This window comes from Salmo trutta, chromosome 3, assembly GCF_901001165.1.
Source record: "Salmo trutta chromosome 3, fSalTru1.1, whole genome shotgun sequence".
Classification (NCBI taxonomy): domain Eukaryota; kingdom Metazoa; phylum Chordata; class Actinopteri; order Salmoniformes; family Salmonidae; genus Salmo; species Salmo trutta.
In genome coordinates, this window is record NC_042959.1 from 46,599,343 (window position 1) to 46,617,122 (window position 17,780).

At 45.6% G+C, this 17,780-nt stretch overlaps 1 protein-coding gene across 2 annotated transcripts in view; it reads right to left on the bottom strand.

Annotated features, from left to right (window-relative positions):
- Positions 1 to 17,780, bottom strand: part of LOC115176250 (zinc finger protein 407) — a 167,573-nt gene that overhangs the window by 85,429 nt on the left and 64,364 nt on the right. For both annotated transcript variants that reach the window (XM_029736131.1, XM_029736120.1), the window contains exon 4: positions 15,158 to 15,232. In XM_029736131.1, coding sequence (XP_029591991.1) covers positions 15,158 to 15,232 — 75 coding nt within the window. The remainder of the gene's footprint in view (positions 1 to 15,157; positions 15,233 to 17,780) is intronic.

Consider the following 17,780-nt stretch of genomic DNA (forward strand, 5'->3'; position numbering starts at 1 on the left):
TTGCGTTGTAGCTAACACTCAAAGTAGTGTACACTCAAGCCACTTTTGATGTAAGACACTGGTGAAACACATACACACTTCTACACCGAGTGGACAAATCATTAGGAACACCTTCCTAATATGGAGTTGCACCCCCTTTTTGCCCTCAGAACGGCCTCAATCCGTCGGGGCATGGCCTCTGCGATGTGTAGAAAGCGTTCCACAGGGACGCTGGCCCATGTTGACTCCAATGCTTCACACAGTTGTGTCAAATTGGCTGGATGTCCTTTGCCTGGTGACCATTCTTGATACACATGGGAAACTGTTGAGAGTGAAAAACGCAGCAGCATTGCAGTTCTTGACACAGTCAAACAGGTGCGCCTGGCACCTACTACTATACCTCGTTCAAAAGCACTTCAATATTTTGTCTTGTCCATTCACCCTCTGAATGGCACACATCCACAATCCATGTCTCAATTGTCTCAAGGCTTAAAAATCCTTCTTTATCATGTCTCCTCTGGATTTAACAGGTGACATCAATAATGGATCTTATCTTTCACCTGGTCAGTCTATGTCATGGACACTCTTACTGACAGTTGTGGCTGCTTTGTGTGTGATGTATTGTTGTCTCTACCTTCTTGCCCTTTATACTGTTGTCTGTGCCCAACAATGTGTGTACCCTATTTTGTGCTGCTGCCATGTTGTGTTGCTACCATGTTGTTGTCATGTTGTGTTGCTACCATGCTGTGTTGTCATGTTGTTATCTTACGTCTCTCTTCCTGTAGTGTTGTGTTGTCTCTTCGTGATGTGTTTTGTCCTATATTTTTATTGAATTCATTTTTAATCCCAGCCCCCATCCCCGCAGGAGGCATTTTGCCTTTTGGCAGGCCGTCATTGTAAATAACAATTTGTTCTTAACTGACTTGCCTAGTTAAATAAAGGTTAAATAAAATAAATAAATCAATCATTGGAAAGAGCAGGTGTTCCTAATGTTTTGTACACTCAGTGTATATACTCCACTGCATCAGAGTCGGCTCTCACTCTCCCTCCATCTCACATGACAATGTCCTCCACTGTACAGTATGATACAATGCTCTCCTCCTGCAGCTGATCTTATTACCCTCCCTCCTCCCCCCCATCTCCTCCCCCTCTTCATCTCCCTGCGAACGGCCATGATGGGGGGCCATTTATCTCACTCCGCCGGCTACCACAATAATATAAATCAAGAGTTTCCCCCCAAATATAACAATATTTGTATTTGGGGGGAGGGGGGAGGGGGAGGGGGGGGGTGGGGTAGAAGGGGGTTATAATTGATGACCACAGCTGTGCTAATTAAAAGCAATGGAAGATTCATTAATCTTGGTCAGGAGGGAGGGTGCGGTGGTGGTGGTACGGTGGTTGTAACGGTCTCCGTTACCGGGGCCAGGCCTGGCCATCCGCTTGAGTCTGCCGCTACCACGTCCTACTCATCAGTCAGGTGATTTTGGGCCATTGTTGAGTTTATTAGAGCAGGTTCATGTGATACGCCCATTAATAATCACAACAAAAGCCCTGCTCTCTCTCTCCCTTTCTCCCTCTCTTTCCCCCTCTCTCTCTGTGCGGCCCTCTCCGCTGCCACACCAGTCAGCTGGGCAGCAACACAATGAAGGGAACAATTAGCCATGTTTACTGCAATGTCCAGGAATAGGGAGGTAATTGCTTTTTTCTGTCTTGTTTTTGTTGGTGCTTTTTCTTCGCAGAGACAGAGACAGAGAGACAGAGAGCGAGAGAGAGACAGAGAGAGAGAGAGAGAGAGAGAGAGAGAGAGAGAACAAACGGCATCAGCTATAACCAATAATTCTCATTCTACTTTCCTTGTGCTACTTTTCATACATACAAAACCACTTCTCTGAGAATGATCAATGACCTTCATATGAGAAAGAATACTGGACCATAATCCCCAGATTTTCCCAACGGGCAGATACCTAGCTAAAATGACCTCATGACACCATTTTGACCGGTTCCTTGCTGTAATGACGTATTTTCAACCAGTCTTTCATAAATGACGTCATTTCAACCAGCTTTATGTAATGGCGGCATTCCAACCAGTTCCTTGTTGTAATGATACATTATTATTTCAACCAGTTTTGCACACTGCATCTAGCTTACAGCTAAAGACCTTACATCGTGTGACACACAAGCTAGTTCGCTAGCCGCCATCATATTGTTACTGTTCTAGCAGTACGACAGAGTCGGTATACTAAGAGACGGCTGCGCACACTAAAGACCGAGTAATGGATGGTCCACGCGAATTCATAACTTTAGTTCCTCAACCACGACTCCCAAACGCAATTACGAGCACCCTCTGCATCTGTGAGAAGTAGGCAGTGTGTGTGTGTGTGTGTGTGTGTGTGTGTGTGTGTGTGTGTGTGTGTGTGTGTGTGTGGAGGGAGGGAGGGAGGGAGGGAGGGATGTGTGAGGGGGAGTGGCCACCTCGCCATAAAAAAGCTTTGTGAAAAGACCCGGGACATTTATTTAATCATGTAATACCTGAGGAATTGGAACGAGACATACACTTTGTCCCATTATAAATTTGCAGTGCTTTAGTGGGAAGATGAGGGATTTGGCTTCACAGCAAAAGAAAATAGAGGGAGGAAGTACCTGGATGTGTGTGTGTGTGTGTGTGTGTGTGTGTGTGTGTGTGTGTGTGTAATGCATCACTCTAAGTATCTGTGAGTGTGTGTTGTTTGGCATAGAGCAACAGCCTGCTGTCACATATAGTATCTATATGCATCTGTAGGACAGTGAACAATGCACTGTTGAGAGTGAGACTCTGGGCAGGCACACAGAGACACACACACACAAACACGCACACACACACACAAACACGCACACACACACACACACACACACAATTCTCCACTAATTTGCACATGAATACAAAGACACACACACACAATAACAATTCTCCACTAATTTACACATGAGTACAAAGACACACACATGAACTCAGCAAAAAAAGAAATGTCCTCTCACTGTCAGCTGCGTTTATTTTCAGCAAACTTAACATGAGTAAATATTTGTATGAACATAACAAGATTCAGCAACTGAGACATAAACTGAACAAGTTTCACAAAAATGTGACTAACATAAATGGAATAATGTATCCCTGAACCAAGAGGGGGGTCAAAATCAAAAGTAACAGTCGGTATCTGGTGTGGCCACCTGCTGCATTAAGTACTGCAGTGCATCTCCTCCTCATGGACTTCACCAAATTTGCCAGTTCTTGCCGTGAGATGTTACCCCACTCTTCCATCAAGGCGCCTGCAAGTTCCCAGACATTTCTGCGGGGAATGGCCCTAGCCCTCACCCTCCGATCCAACAGGTCCCAGACGTGCTCAATGGGATTGAGATCTGGGCCATGGCAGAACACTGACATTCCTGTCTTGCAAGAAATCCCGCACAGATCGAGCAGTATGGCTGGTGGCATTGTCATGCTGGAGGGTCATGTCAGGATGAGCTGCAGGAAGGGTACCACATGAGTGAGGAGGATGTCTTCCCTGTAACGCACAGCGTTGAAATTGCCTGCAATGACAACAAGCTCAGTCTGATGATGCTCTGACACACCGCCCCCACTGCGAGGACGATCAGCTGACTGTCCTGTCTCCCTGTAGCGCTGTCTTAGGCTTCTCACAGTACGGACATTGCAATTTATTGCCCTGGCCACATCTGCAGTCCTCATGCCTCCTTGCAGCATGCCTAAGGCACGTTCATGCAGATGAGCAGGGACCCTGGGCATCTTTCTTTTGGTGTTTTTCAGAGTCAGTAGAAAGGCCTCTTTAGTGTCCTAAGTTTTCATAACTGCGACCTTAATTGCCTACCGTCTGTAAGCTGTTAGTGTCTTAACGACCGTTCCACAGGTGCATGTTCTTTAATTGTTTACGGTTCACTGAACAAGCATGAGAAACAGTGTTTAAACCCTTTACAATGAACATCTGTGAAATGATTTGGATTTTTACAAATTATCTTTGAAAGACAGGGTCCTTTACATACACACACACACACACACACACACAACTCCCTCCCCCAAAAAACAATCTCTCAAACCCAGTGTAATACAATTATAGAATTGATTACTACCTTGACCTCCAGAGCCCAACAAAACAATATCAGGAGAAAATAACAAGCTAAGTCTAATAACTTCTCATTTGTATTGAGCTGAAACAGCAGCAAACACAGTCAGATATACATTCACTCAATAAAATCCTGCAGTGCACCGTGTGGGTCATTTCAAATCCCCCTGTGCCAATGGAAATGAGAAACACACACACAGAGAGACACAGAAAGAGAAAGGTGCACTAGTACACACGCAGTGTTGGGTCAGGGGGACAGCGGTAGCTGAGAGCCAGGTGTGACCTGCCTGCCCAGGTGCTCAGGAAAACCGCTGTTAACAGCCACGATTGATGATCTAATCAAACTGTCACCACGGCGATCGGTGGCGGGAAGGGCAGAGTGGGGGGTGGGGGCCCTCTGGTTGGGGAGAATATCCAGGAGGCCTGTGCATGCTTACCGTTAGCCCAAATTGAGAGTGACAGTCTCAATAGTGAGAAGGCTTTTTTCCTCCCTAAGTAATGGAGGAAACAACTCCAGAGGCCTTCCGGAGGATGTCACATAATCAAGGAGACCCTCTCGTTCTTTCTCTCTCTCGAACCATTTCGGCTCAGGGGTTTTTGGATTCGGAAAACAAAACTTGGGGAGATGATTTGATACTCGGGCCGAACAAACCACCGCCGCAAAGTTGATTATGACATGTCTATTCTTGGACCTCCTCAACCCACACATTATGCTCTTTCTCGCAACCCTACACACACACACACACACACACACACACACACTCAGTATTGAGCCCACTATACACACATATGCACACCCGGCAACGCAAACCTGACCACCGAGCTGAATCAATCCGCCCACCATGTACCGTACAGTAAGTGAAGAGTCACACGCATGATGAACGCTGTGTTAGAGATCTTATCCACTGTCTCTCACTAAGGTTAACCAGCTTGAACACAGGTACCACATGCTCATATGTACCTCCTATGTGCCGGTGTGGGCGGACCGGAATGAAAAAGAAATAAACATCTTAACATCAATACAAAAATCAGGAAGTGATGATAAATCCATTACCGCGCTAACAAACGAGGAAAACATCCAAAGTTGGAGAAACTTGTCATAACTGATATTGGCAGCCGCGACTGGTTCGTGTGTCTGTATCTGTTTTGGCGCTAATCACCTTCTCCAGGATATGTCCACGGCTCCTGCCCCTCCGTTCTGCTCGCATTAATTTAATCGCTGCTTAGCTAATTCATTGATTCATTGGTTCATTAGTGAGGCCTGGCAACATCCATTCCTTGCAGTGACAGTCTGATGTTTCAATTGAGAAAGGCAGAAACAAGTAGCCCACGTGGAGTTGCAGGGAGTCGCACTCTGACCTCTCGTCAATTAGCCACACAATGCTAGCTCTTCCACTTGTGCTCCTGTCATAAATTAGACGGCGGCTGAGCTGAGCACATTCTCTTCTCTCGTGGTTTGAGTAACGCCACTTTGTGTTTCAAAGCTAGTTGATGGCATCATTCCTAGACTGAAAGTTAGAGGCTTGGGAGATGGATTGGGAGGTCTGGCAGAAAGTAGCTAGACTACTGGTCTGTTCAAATGTCTATACTAGGGGAAAGGGGGATACCTAGTCAGTTGTACAACTGAATGCATTCAACCGAAATGTCTAATCGATGTCTACGTCACCGGCGCCCGGGGAGCAGTTGTTGTTTGGGGTCAATTGTCTTGCTCAAGGGCAGAACGGCAGATTTTTCCACCTCGCCGGCTCTGGGATCCGAAACAGCGACCTTTGTGTTACTGGCCCAACGCTCTACATTGCTTCATACTAAGTGCTAGTGTGGATATTGGAACAAGGCCCATATTCATAAAGTCTCTCAGATTATGAGTGCTGATCTAGGATCAGATCCCCCCCTCCTGTCCATGTAGTCTTACTCATTATGATTTAAAAGGTAAACTGATCCTAGAGCCACACTCCTACTCTGAGACGCTTTATGAATACAGACCAGCGGTCTCATTCCACAAAGACATGCTATTGTGACTGGGTACTAGCTGAAGACCATTACCAATACCAATACAACTAGTTTAGACCTAGACTAAACTGCTGCTGGTAGTTAGGCCAACTAGTCTGTCTAACTGATAACAACATTCGGGATCATTACATCACTGGAAGAGTTGTTGCATACGAGGACCTCAGCTTTTCAGGATGCAGCCGTGTACACAGTGGTGGAAAAAGTACTCATACTCATACTTGAGTAAAAGTAAAGATACCTTAATAGAAAATGACTCAAGTAAAAGTGAAAGTTACCCAGTAAAATCCTACTTGAGTAAAAGTAAAAAAAAGTATTTGGTTTTAAATATACTTAAGTATCAAAAGTAAATGTAATTGCTAAAATATACTTAAGTATCAAAAGTAAAATAATTTCAAATTCCTTATATTAAGCAAACCAGACAGAATGATTTTCTTGTTTTTCAAATTTACGGACAGCCACGGGAACACTCAGACATAATTTACAAACAAAGCATTTGTGTTTAGTGAGTGTGCCAGATCAGATGCGGTAGGGATGACCAGGGATTTTCTCTTTAAGTGCATGAAGTAGACCATTTTCCTGTCCTGCTAAGAATTCAAAATGTAACAAGTACTTCTGGGTGTCAGGGAAAATATGGAGTAAAAAGTTAATAATTTTCTTCAGGAATGTAGTGGAGTAACAGTAATCAAAAATATAAATAGTAAAGTCAAGTACAAATACCTAAAAAAAACGACTTAAGTAGTACTTTAAAGTATTTTTACTTAAGTACTTTACACCACTGCGTGTACACACACACAAACACGCACGTCGCCAGCCTGCACCATATGCCCATGACAAGTGCATAAAACCATTCTCCAGCGATCGCACATGCCAACCCATAAAAACTTAATGTACCTAATTTTCCAGTAATCAAACTTTTATAGACTGCAATGGCTTTTAGACTAACACATTTCTAATTATCGTTTAATTTCAATGGCAATATTAACGCGATCCCTCATTCGGCGCCGACCGTTCATCCCTCATGAAATATTGAGTAGGGTAAACAGAGGCCGTGTCCACTGGCGGCTGTTCAAACAAACACACAGCAACACAAAAAGGTGAGCGATGGGCCACTAAGCCCTCTCTACTACACACCAGCCACGGGAGACTCTGACTCAGGGAAACGCGTTTACCACAGTGGCAGTGACTGTTGCTGCAGTTCAAACACATATCTGCATTGTGCATTCAGCCCCTATGGCCGTAATATAGGATAGGATTGGGTTGTGTTCATTAGGGCACCCAATGGAAAATGTTGTCGAAAAGTGTTGCTACGAAAAACAAAAATGAGCGTTTGCATTGGACAAGTCCAGGTAGTCCCTCGCTGTTTCAGTCTTCTTTCCTCCGTTTGGTGCCTAATGAACATGGCCCTGCTGTGACTGTCATATCATACTTGTTCTGGGTGCCAAGCCATTTTCTGTGTACAGTAAGCAGTGCAGGCCTAACCATGACACCATTACTCTGTGGGTGTTAACAACAATTCAGAGCAGATACTGAAAAGTAAGGGAGAGGGGGGGAAATAGGGGGGAGGTGGATTAATAATTAATAATTAACCGGATGGATTTAATCCAAAGAATTAAGGGCAACAATATTTCTCTCTTAACCTCATCCTCTCTCCACAGCACCATTCTAGAGAGTAAACACACACTCTAGTGTAATTTGACCCCTGTGAGTGTGGCAGGGCATTGGACTCTGTGTGGTACACATTGCCACCATGCTGCTACCCTGCAGGACTCTTCCGCCCCCTATGCCCCTGTCCAGCCTGCCCCGTCCCAGTCCACAGCGACCGGGCAATATGGCCGCACCGCACGGCATACTGGGAAGCGGCTGTGAGCCCAGAACCTGGTGCTGCCAAGCCAGATGCCCGCTCTGCCACCCTCGGCCTCTGGCACAGACAAGCTGCCTGTACCTGAGCAGCACTACAGTAGAGTGTGGTTGTGGACACACCTCATACATGTCTTTGTTGAACCATCATGCAGTATAATACCTAATGTTAGCTAGGCTAATTCATTATTTGTTCCCTCTCTCCTTGGTGTTGTGTGTACTGTATGTGATATTGGCTTGGCTACTAGGGCTGACCCCAAAGATTTGAGAATTAGGATCAGTTTTAATCTGATTCTAATCACATGTAGCTGATTTGAGTAGGGGAGAGTGGGGTAAGTTTGAGCCATTTTTTACATTCAGCATCATTCAGTCAAGGGAAATATAGTATTCTTTCTAAGAAAGATATCGACATATATTTGAGGCTGTTGTGTATCCCTGGAAATAAATCAGAATTCACGCAAACATTACAGTTTTGAAAACAAAGCTTGTCCCAAAAAAATCTATTGGCACAACTTACCGGGTAAGCCGCCTACACCTTTCTGTACTGAATGAAATATGACCTCTTTTTAAACCCATGTCTATGTCATAAACCCATGTCAAAAACCACTTTGTTACCTCATATCCCAGTGATAATTCCTTGAATTACACCTGGGAAGAAAGCGCTTCAATTTGCTCAATTTTCCATTGGCTCAACCGGTGGCTCAATTTACCCCATGGACTTTGGCTCAACTTACCCCAAGGCAAGCATTTTGCCTATATTAGCCCACTCAGCTACAAGGACACACTTTCATGCTAGGTTTAGGACCTCATTCTGAAGCTTATAGAGACTCCCGACTGATGTATAGAACAATCTTAAAATGATCTACTTTGGTTTAGACGTAAGCATCATGAAACCTCTAACACAAGAAATTCATTTGACATGGTGAAAATCTTTTTTTTTTTTTGGACCTAACTTGCTTACCACTTTTTCCCATGTGGTTTCTTCCTTCACAGACTCCATGAAATGATGACTTCTTCCTAAATCTTTGGTAAAATGATTCCTTTTTGTGTATGGTTTCCTAGAAACAAGGGTGGCTCAACGTAAACCTTTGGCTTAACTTACCCCACCGTTCCCTTGTTTTATCATGGAGCAGGAGCCACAGGCGCAAGTCTATCAACATACCAGAGTGCCAAGAAAGCCCCCAAATGTGTCTGCTGCAGAGGGACAGGATGAAGCCATAAGAGTTTTGATCAGTCATAGTGTTGTTGTTGTTGTTTTTTTACATCATTTGCAGAAGAGTTGAATATTAGTTTCTAAATGACAAATCTGATTCAAATCAAAAAATGGTGATTCGGGGACAGCCTTATTGGCTAAATATAGTAAGTGGAGATGAATGAACATAACCAGCGAAAGTAATGGTTGTCCTGTGTCGTGGTCATTTTGCAATGTTATTGATAGTTCTTATGAAAACCTTTTCACCAACTTTATCAGTTAAATAAATAGGACTCACTTGGCTGTCAACGCGCCCATTTAATGAGTGAAGAGTGTATTAGTTCAATCTGTTTATTATTATAAATGGGAAAATGGGGGGTCGTTTTACAATTGCCTAAAAAAACATGGGTACCTTAGACTGGTCAGTCATCTTTGAACACTTTGTTTTTAAATTGCTCAAAATTACGTTAAATTAAGGCGAGGTCACAGCCGTCAATCACAACAGCTAAACTCTGCCTCATTCAATTGTTGGTTTAGGTGCATTTACATCTTTCAAACCAGCAACAAACCAGCAACACACCAGCAACACACAAGCCTCTCTCACACACAGAGAGACTCAAACACACACACACACACACGACACAAATACATGTTACACACACACACACACAAACACACGCAAGTTTCACACACACACACACACACACACACACACACACACACACACACACTTCTCTATACCTGCAATAACATCTACTAAACACGTGTATGTGACCAATAAGATTTGATTTGACATGCTCGTACACCTAGGCCTATTCCATCAAGCTATTGAATTGTAGAAATATATTTTAGAATTTTTTCATTTATTGCACAAATTTCACTTTGTCAAATTGAAGGGATAGTTCACCCAAATTATACAATGACTTATTGGTTTCCTTACCCTGTAAGCAGCCTAAGTGGCCATTGTCTTCAAACGCTAATGTTGTAGCATTTGTGGCCCAAAACCAATGCAAGTCACTATACCTCATATTAGCATTTTTCGCACTTCAGCGAGCTTCACACATTTTCTTGGACACTAGATAATGATTTAGACAGAAGCAAGTCTTACATTGGTTTGGAGCCACAAATGCTACACAAAAGTTAGCATAACATATAAAATGACAATTGCACAGAACCCCACGCACCAAACCATAAATAGCTCAGAGCTTATTAAATCTCTTCTCAGGGACCTGCAACCATCTCATATAATTGATATATTACCTGGCGGTGGTCTACCTCTTGGTCTTCCTCAAGTACTCCTGAGATACGGCAGCGTAGCCTAGTGGTTAGAGCGTTGGACTAGTAACCAAAAGGTTGCAAGTTCAAATCCCTGAGCTGACAAGGTACAAATCTGTTGTTCTGCACCTGAACAAGGCAGTTCATTGAAAATAAGAATTTGTTCTTATATAACTGACTTGTCTAGTTAAATAAAGGTAAAATAAAAAAATACAGGGCGGCATGTAATTGATATATTCCAGATCTGCACACCAAACAGCAAATGGTGCCAACATGTTTGTAGTCACAAGCTTGATGTAATCATTGCATACTAGGAATATAGGACCAAATACTAAACCTCTGACTACTTTAATAGACATATAAGACTTTTGGTCCCCTAAAATAGGGGGACTATGTACAGAAAACGCTGTAAATTCTAAACGGACCCGATATGAATGAAAATACCCTCAAATTAAAGCTGACCGTCTGCACTTTAACCTCAGTCATTGTATCATTTCACATCCAAAGTTCTGGAGTACAGAGACCAAAACAACAAAAATGTGTCACTGTTCCAATACTTTTGGAACTCGCTGTATATTTGACTACCGAAAGGACAAATCCACAAAGAAATGGTTAATTGACCAGAAAAATCAACATTTTGCAATGGCCATTTCAGTCTCTGGACTTGAACCCCATTGAAAACGTGTAGTTTGAATTGAAGAGGGCAGTCCATAAGCACAGATGAAGTATATCAAGGATCTGGAAAGATTCTGTATAGAAGAATGGTCTAAGATCCCTCCCAATGTGTTTCCAATCTCATAAAACATTTTACAAAAAGACTCAGTGGCATTATCCTCGCGGGGGGGGGGGTGGCGGAGTAAACCGGCGTGCCAGGTATTTTGACCCCTTTCTGTTTTCTTTTTTTGTTGTTGTACTTGTTAAACTATATTAACAAAATATGATCATTTTCCCCAAAAATGTGGTGTATACAATATATATAGGTAACTTCCAAACTAAAGGAAACACTAAGATAACGTGTCTTAATAGGGGGTTGCGCCGCCACCACAGGCCGCCAGAACAGCTTCAATGTACCTTGGCATAGATTCTATAAGTGTCTGGAACTCGATTGGAGGGATGCGACAGGAAATTCCATCATTTGTTGATGGTGGTGGAAAACTGTCTCGGGCAGCGCTTCAGAATCTACCATAAGTGTTCAATTGGGTTGAAATGTAGTGACTGACACACACACACACACACACACACACACACACACACACACACACACAAGTCACTGAGATCTCTTCCTCTAGGTTTGGAAGCCAAAATAATGGGCAACTGGGCATTTTGATACATGCTTAATAAACTCAGGAACCACACCTGTGTGGAAGCACCTGCTTTCAATATACTTTGTATCCCTCATTTGCTCAAGTGTTTCCTTTATTTTGGCAGTTACCTATAGCTCAGTGTTTGTATTCTTTATTTGATGCAGTCTTTTTTGCTCTTCTTTATCAAGGGTGCCAATAATTCTAGACCTGACTGTATATCCACACATAGACAGACACAAAAGTACGCAGACCTCCAAAAACTACCCACAGTGCCTTGCAGTGAAGAATAGTGGTGAATGAAACCGGGACCCAGATGTGTCATATTAGAACACGCCAGAACTCCTCTACCCCTCTCTCTGTCGCTCTCTCACTCTCTCTCTCTGTCGCTCTCTCCCTCTCTCTCTCTTGCTCTCTCTGTTGCTCTCTCCCTCTTTCTCTCTGTCTCGCTCTCTCCCTCGCTCTCTGAACCTGTCATGGAGGCTGGTGTTTGTCATCTTACCTCCAGATCCCGTGCCCATCCCAGCCCATTTCCCCCCACCCAAAATAACCCGTTTTTCCAGAGCCCAGACAAACCAAGCTAACTGGAGCTGGGCACTACGACTAGTCAGGTCTCTCCCCTCGTCCCATCCCTCCTCCTCTTCTCTTCCTTTGACTAACAGATCTCCCCAGTGTTCTAAAAATACCAGGTGAATAGGGCCGTGGAGATGGTGATGAAACAGCCTCTCTGACACTATCCTGCTGCAATCCATCTCTCCCCTGCCTCCCCTGCCTGCCAGCCAGCATATGTTTGCAATTGGCTCCCCCACTCCCGCCAGTCCCCGGTCCCTCCCCCTACCTCCCTCCCTCTCCCCTTATCCCCTCTCTCCTGGTCCCCAGTTACCACTCCAGTCCCCTCTCCCCTCCTCTCCCCTCCTCTCCCCTTCTCCAGTCCCCAGCTACCCCTCGAGTCTCCAAGTCTGGGCTTTTCAAACTGGTGCAGTTATCAATCATTGGGCCAGCACTGTCAAGAGCTGGCTAAAATCACTGCCACTATACACTCTCCACATTCTCCCTTTTCCCTTTTTCTCTCTTCGTGTCAGTCTGTCTCCATCACCTCTCTCTCTCGCTCTCTCTCCCCCCCTCCCTCCCTCTCTCCCTCTCCCTCCCTCCCCCCTCACTTACACTCACCCAAATTTGTTCCACTTAATAAGCCCTCCCCAATGACCTTGTGCTAATTAAGCACTGCTGCGTTGGAAATATGATGGTTAATTAATGATGAGATAAATTCTGTCTCCAGGACTGTCAGAAAAATGATGACACCGTGTTTTACAGGTTTAAATAGAACAAACCTCATGGCCTCTCGCTGCGTGTGTGTTTAGGAGAGAGAAGCAAGAGAAAATAATGGTACAACGCCGATGTCTGTATGCATACATGCACTTGGCTCGCTCACGTGCACATACGTGCAATACGTTTGTGTGTGTACGTGTGTGTGTGTGTGATGTAACGGTGTTGTATGGCACTGCAGTATGTTTTATGGGGCGGCAGGGTGACTATAGTTAGTTTTGGCAGAGACACACTCTGAGGTAAATGCTATCAGGTAACACGAGCTCCACAAGGCCGCTCCATTCATGCCTGTGGCTGGTGTGTGTGTGTGTGTGTGTGTGCATTTGTGCACATGCGCGTGCGTGCTCTCTCCGACCTTTGCTGTAATGTCACCCTCTAATACCGAGCCAAGGACAGAGAGGTCTTTCATTCAGACACAATACACCTACAAACCCCACTGTGATTTCACTCACATTACCAACCAGCATCCTCAAACTACGAAACAAAAAAGACAAATGGACAAAATATGTGGCAATTCACCTTGAGAAACATTCAGGGGCGGCAGGTAGCCTAGTGGTTAGAGCGTTGGGCCAGTAACCGAAAGGTCGCTGGATCGAATCCCCGAGCTGACAAGGTAAAAATCTTTCGTTCTGCCCCTGAACAAGGCAGTTAACCCACTGTTCCAAGGCCGTCATTGTAAACAAGAATTTGTCCTTAGCTGACTTGCCTAGTTAATTAAAGGTACAATAAAAAAATATGCGGTACCAACATTCCTGACCTGGACAGTTTAGTTTGTCATGTGCTGTTTTACGAGAATGAAGCGGGGAAACAGTTGTGGGATATGAGACGTTCTCTCCCAACGAGCAGCTGCCAGTCTGAATCCACATAATAATGACTGTGTATTTACAGGGGCGCATGCGGCGCGCCTACTTTACTAATATCTCAAGCCCCTCGTCATATCCAATACGACATGTTGTCAAAAGTATCAATTTGAAAGGCGCTTTTCAGATGTAATAAAAAAGATTTTTTTTAAAAACGCAAGAAGACTGGTTTCTCTTAGTGGGTCCGTTTGACAGATTGAGGGGTGTTTAACGTGTCATTCTCGCATGCCATGGGGACTTCGCAACTTCGTCTTCATCACACACACACACACACACACACACACACACACACACACACACACAACGCGGGCTGACAGCCGGGCCGCGTCGCTGACAGACAGGGGCACACTGGGAAAGTTTTACACACAACATCACGGAGAGAGATGGAGACATCACATCTTCCCAATCATACAGAGAGAGGGAGGAGAGGGAGGGGAGGAGAGAGAGGGAGGGGAGGAGAGAGGAGGGAGGAGAGGAGAGAGAGGGAGGAGAGGAGAGAGAGGGAGGGGAGGAGAGAGAGGAGAGGAGAGAGAGGGAGGGGAGGAGAGAGAGAGAGGGAGGAGAGGAGAGAGAGGGAGGAGAGGAGAGAGAGGGAAGAGAGGAGAGAGAGGGAGGGGAGGAGAGAGAGGGAGGAGAGGAGAGAGAGGGAGGGGAGGAGAGAGAGGGAGGGGAGGAGAGCGAGGGGAGGGGAGGAGAGCGAGGGAGGGGAAGAGAGAGAGAGAGGAGAGGAGAGAGAGGGAGGGGAGGAGAGAGAGGGAGGGGAGGAGAGGAGAGCGAGGGAGGGGAGGAGAGAGAGGGAGGAGAGGAGAGAGGGAGGAGAGGAGAGAGAGGGAGGAGAGGAGAGAGAGGGAGGAGAGAGGGAGGAGAGTGAGGGAGGGGAGGAGAGAGAGGGAGGGGAGGAGAGCGAGGGAGGGGAGGAGAGAGGGGGAGGGGAGGAGAGAGAGGGAGAGAGGGGAGGAGAGCGAGGGAGGGGAGGAGAGAGAGGGAGGAGAGGAGAGAGAGGGAGGAGAGGAGAGGAGAGAGAGGGAGGAGAGGAGAGAGAGGGAGGGGAGGAGAGAGGGAGGAGAGGAGAGAGGGAGGAGAGGAGAGAGAGGGAGGAGAGGAAAGGGAGGAGAGATGGAGGAGAGGAGAGAGAGGGAGGGGAGGGGGACAGATTGACAAAGAGGGTGTGATAGAAACACTGAGAGAGGGGGGGGTGCCGACGGAGAGAGAGAGACAAAGCGAGGTAAAGGTAGTCAGTCTTACCTCTCTTTGGGCTGGCCCAGTCCATGCTTCCCCAACAGGTGAGTGCTCAGGTGCTTCTTCATCACAAAGGCCCACCTGGTCAGAGAGAGAACACAGGGGTCAAAGGGTTAACAAAGAGGGCCTCTTTACCACAGTCAATGAAAGGGTTAACCAGGGGGGCAGACAGAGATGACTTTTTACAATAACAAGTCAGGATTTGGGTTGCAAAACTTTCAATAAATTCCCTGCCTTTCCAGAAATCCTGGATGGAGGATTCCATAGTTCCTGTTTATTCCTTCCTGATTCTGGGAATCCTCCAACTAGGATTTCGGGAAAACTTTGCAATCGTAATCAGGACAAAGCCACTAGGATGCAGCAGGTTAACTAAGGCAATGGGTTTCACACTGTCAAAAAGATGTTTTAAAACACTTCGCAACAGAAAAAGAAAATGTGCTTTCTTATTGGTCTGGTAGTAACTCCCCGTTTTCCTCGTTTTCTTCCGTTGAGTGCCTACTGAACACGACCTTGGATGTCATTACATCAAAGAGGGTGTGTATCAACAACGACCCGGACTCATACACCCTCAAACGCAAACTCACACAGACAGAAACAATATCACACACAGGAAATATTTCAGACACCATTTCAAGACAATGTCCTGACCGTGTTCAAAGCCCTAAGTTCGTTCCATTCCCTAAACAGTTTGTGAAGCCCTAATGGTGCGATGACAGGCCTAACTAGTCAGGGATCAGCCGCGTTTCTCTAGCGTTTCATCCTCTGGCCATTTAATTCAGCAGTAATCACATCCCGTTACGGTGTTCCTGCTGACAGACAACGACCACATCTAAGACGACATGACAGAGGAACAGGAAAGAAAGAAAGAGAGAGAGAGAGAGAATGAAAGAAAGAAAGAAAAAGAGTTGAGCCAGCAGCTGCGTTGAATTGGAGTGTTACTGCAGACACTGGTCTTCACTGTGGACTCCTGGACTTTCTCTCTCTTTATCACTCTCCCTCTCCCACTCTCTTTCTGTTACTCTCTCTCTCTTTCTGTTTCTCTCTCCATTCCTCTATTTACCCCGCTCTGGCTTGTTTGTTTCTCGTTCTCTCAAAAAGTCTCTCTCCATCTGCCTCTCTGACTTCCACTCTCTCTATTGGTCATTTTGTTGTAAAGAGCGTATAGCCTAATCGTTTCACTGTTCATTCATATCACAATGTTATCTTCCCCCTACTACTGGACACACACACACACACACACCCACACACGCACGCACGCACATACACGCACGAACACACACACACGTCCTTCTGCTCTCCTACCATCGCCCCAGAGCCACATCCACCCCCCCCCCACCCAGAGGGCAGCCCATGCTAACTAACACCCCATATAAATATTCAAACATGTTCCACTGTTTTGTTTTGTTATCATCATTCTCTCCCTCCTCTTCTTCTTCTTCTTCTTCTTCTCTCTAGCTCCATGTCTCCATCCATCCATCCGTCCAGAATGGTGCCTGGGAGTACGACTAAACCGCCCTCCTATCCACTGAAGGAGAACGACAAGATCAAACCCACAGGGGAGGGAGACACTCTGGGTGACTGGAGGCAGTGGCACTGCACTGACTGGCTGACTGACTGACTGACTGACTGACTGACTGACTGACTGACCGCTTCAACTAGCTATGAATAAACAAACGCGCTAATTAAGTTAGCATTCTCTAGCTTTTTTCTAGGTTGTTTAAGTCATTGGGGGGGGGGGGGGGGGGGGGGGGGGAGAAAAAAAAGAGCTTGCAAACATGTCCGTTAATTATGGATTACAGCTGTCCTTCATAAACCTAATTACCGAGTGCTGAAAGGCAACGGGGGCGATTTGCATATGCGCATGAAAGACATGAAGACATATGCAAAGATATGATTTAAATTAGCATTCTTTGATAGCGAGGGTTACAAATCAAACTGGCATGTTGTGAGATTCGCATCCCTCACTCTTACTTCTTTCCCCCCCACATGTTTATTCTGAGCATGGCAGCAAGCAGTGACGGCACGACTGGCAAGGCCTGATGGAGGCACCTGGCAATGGCCCGCTGAAGTGAGACGACAGACACGCGCACGCATGCACACACAAACGAACACACGCGTGTGCGCGCGCGCATAGAAAGTCACAGACAAGCTTGCATATACGCGCCACAGAAACGGCAGGTTCAAATGAAGGGCAAGGCTAAGTGGGAAAAGAGAAAATCCATTTGTTGAAACAGGTTTCTAATCCCCTGTTCTCCATAGGTCCGCTCTCAGGTTAGGATCTACCGGATCTACCTCCAACAGCTTTGAGGGAGCGTCCGTTACTCAAACGACTGTTGCCTTCATCATTATAGCAACAAAGGGGACATTTCACCATGCCATTCATCCATATCCATATTTCCCCAGATGAATTTAACTAATAAGGCCTTATTTTAGCCTCGAGGGAGGCTCTCAATTTAAAGGGAGATAAAAAAAAAAGAAAATGGAGGAGTTTCACGTTCCACTCCCTTTAGATTAATCGGTGCGCCACACCTCGTTAGCTCCGTGACGCGCCGCAGCTTTACCGATAAGCGGCGAGACACGGCTCAATTACCCAAGTTACACTTCTTTCTCTTCCCTCCATCACCAGATG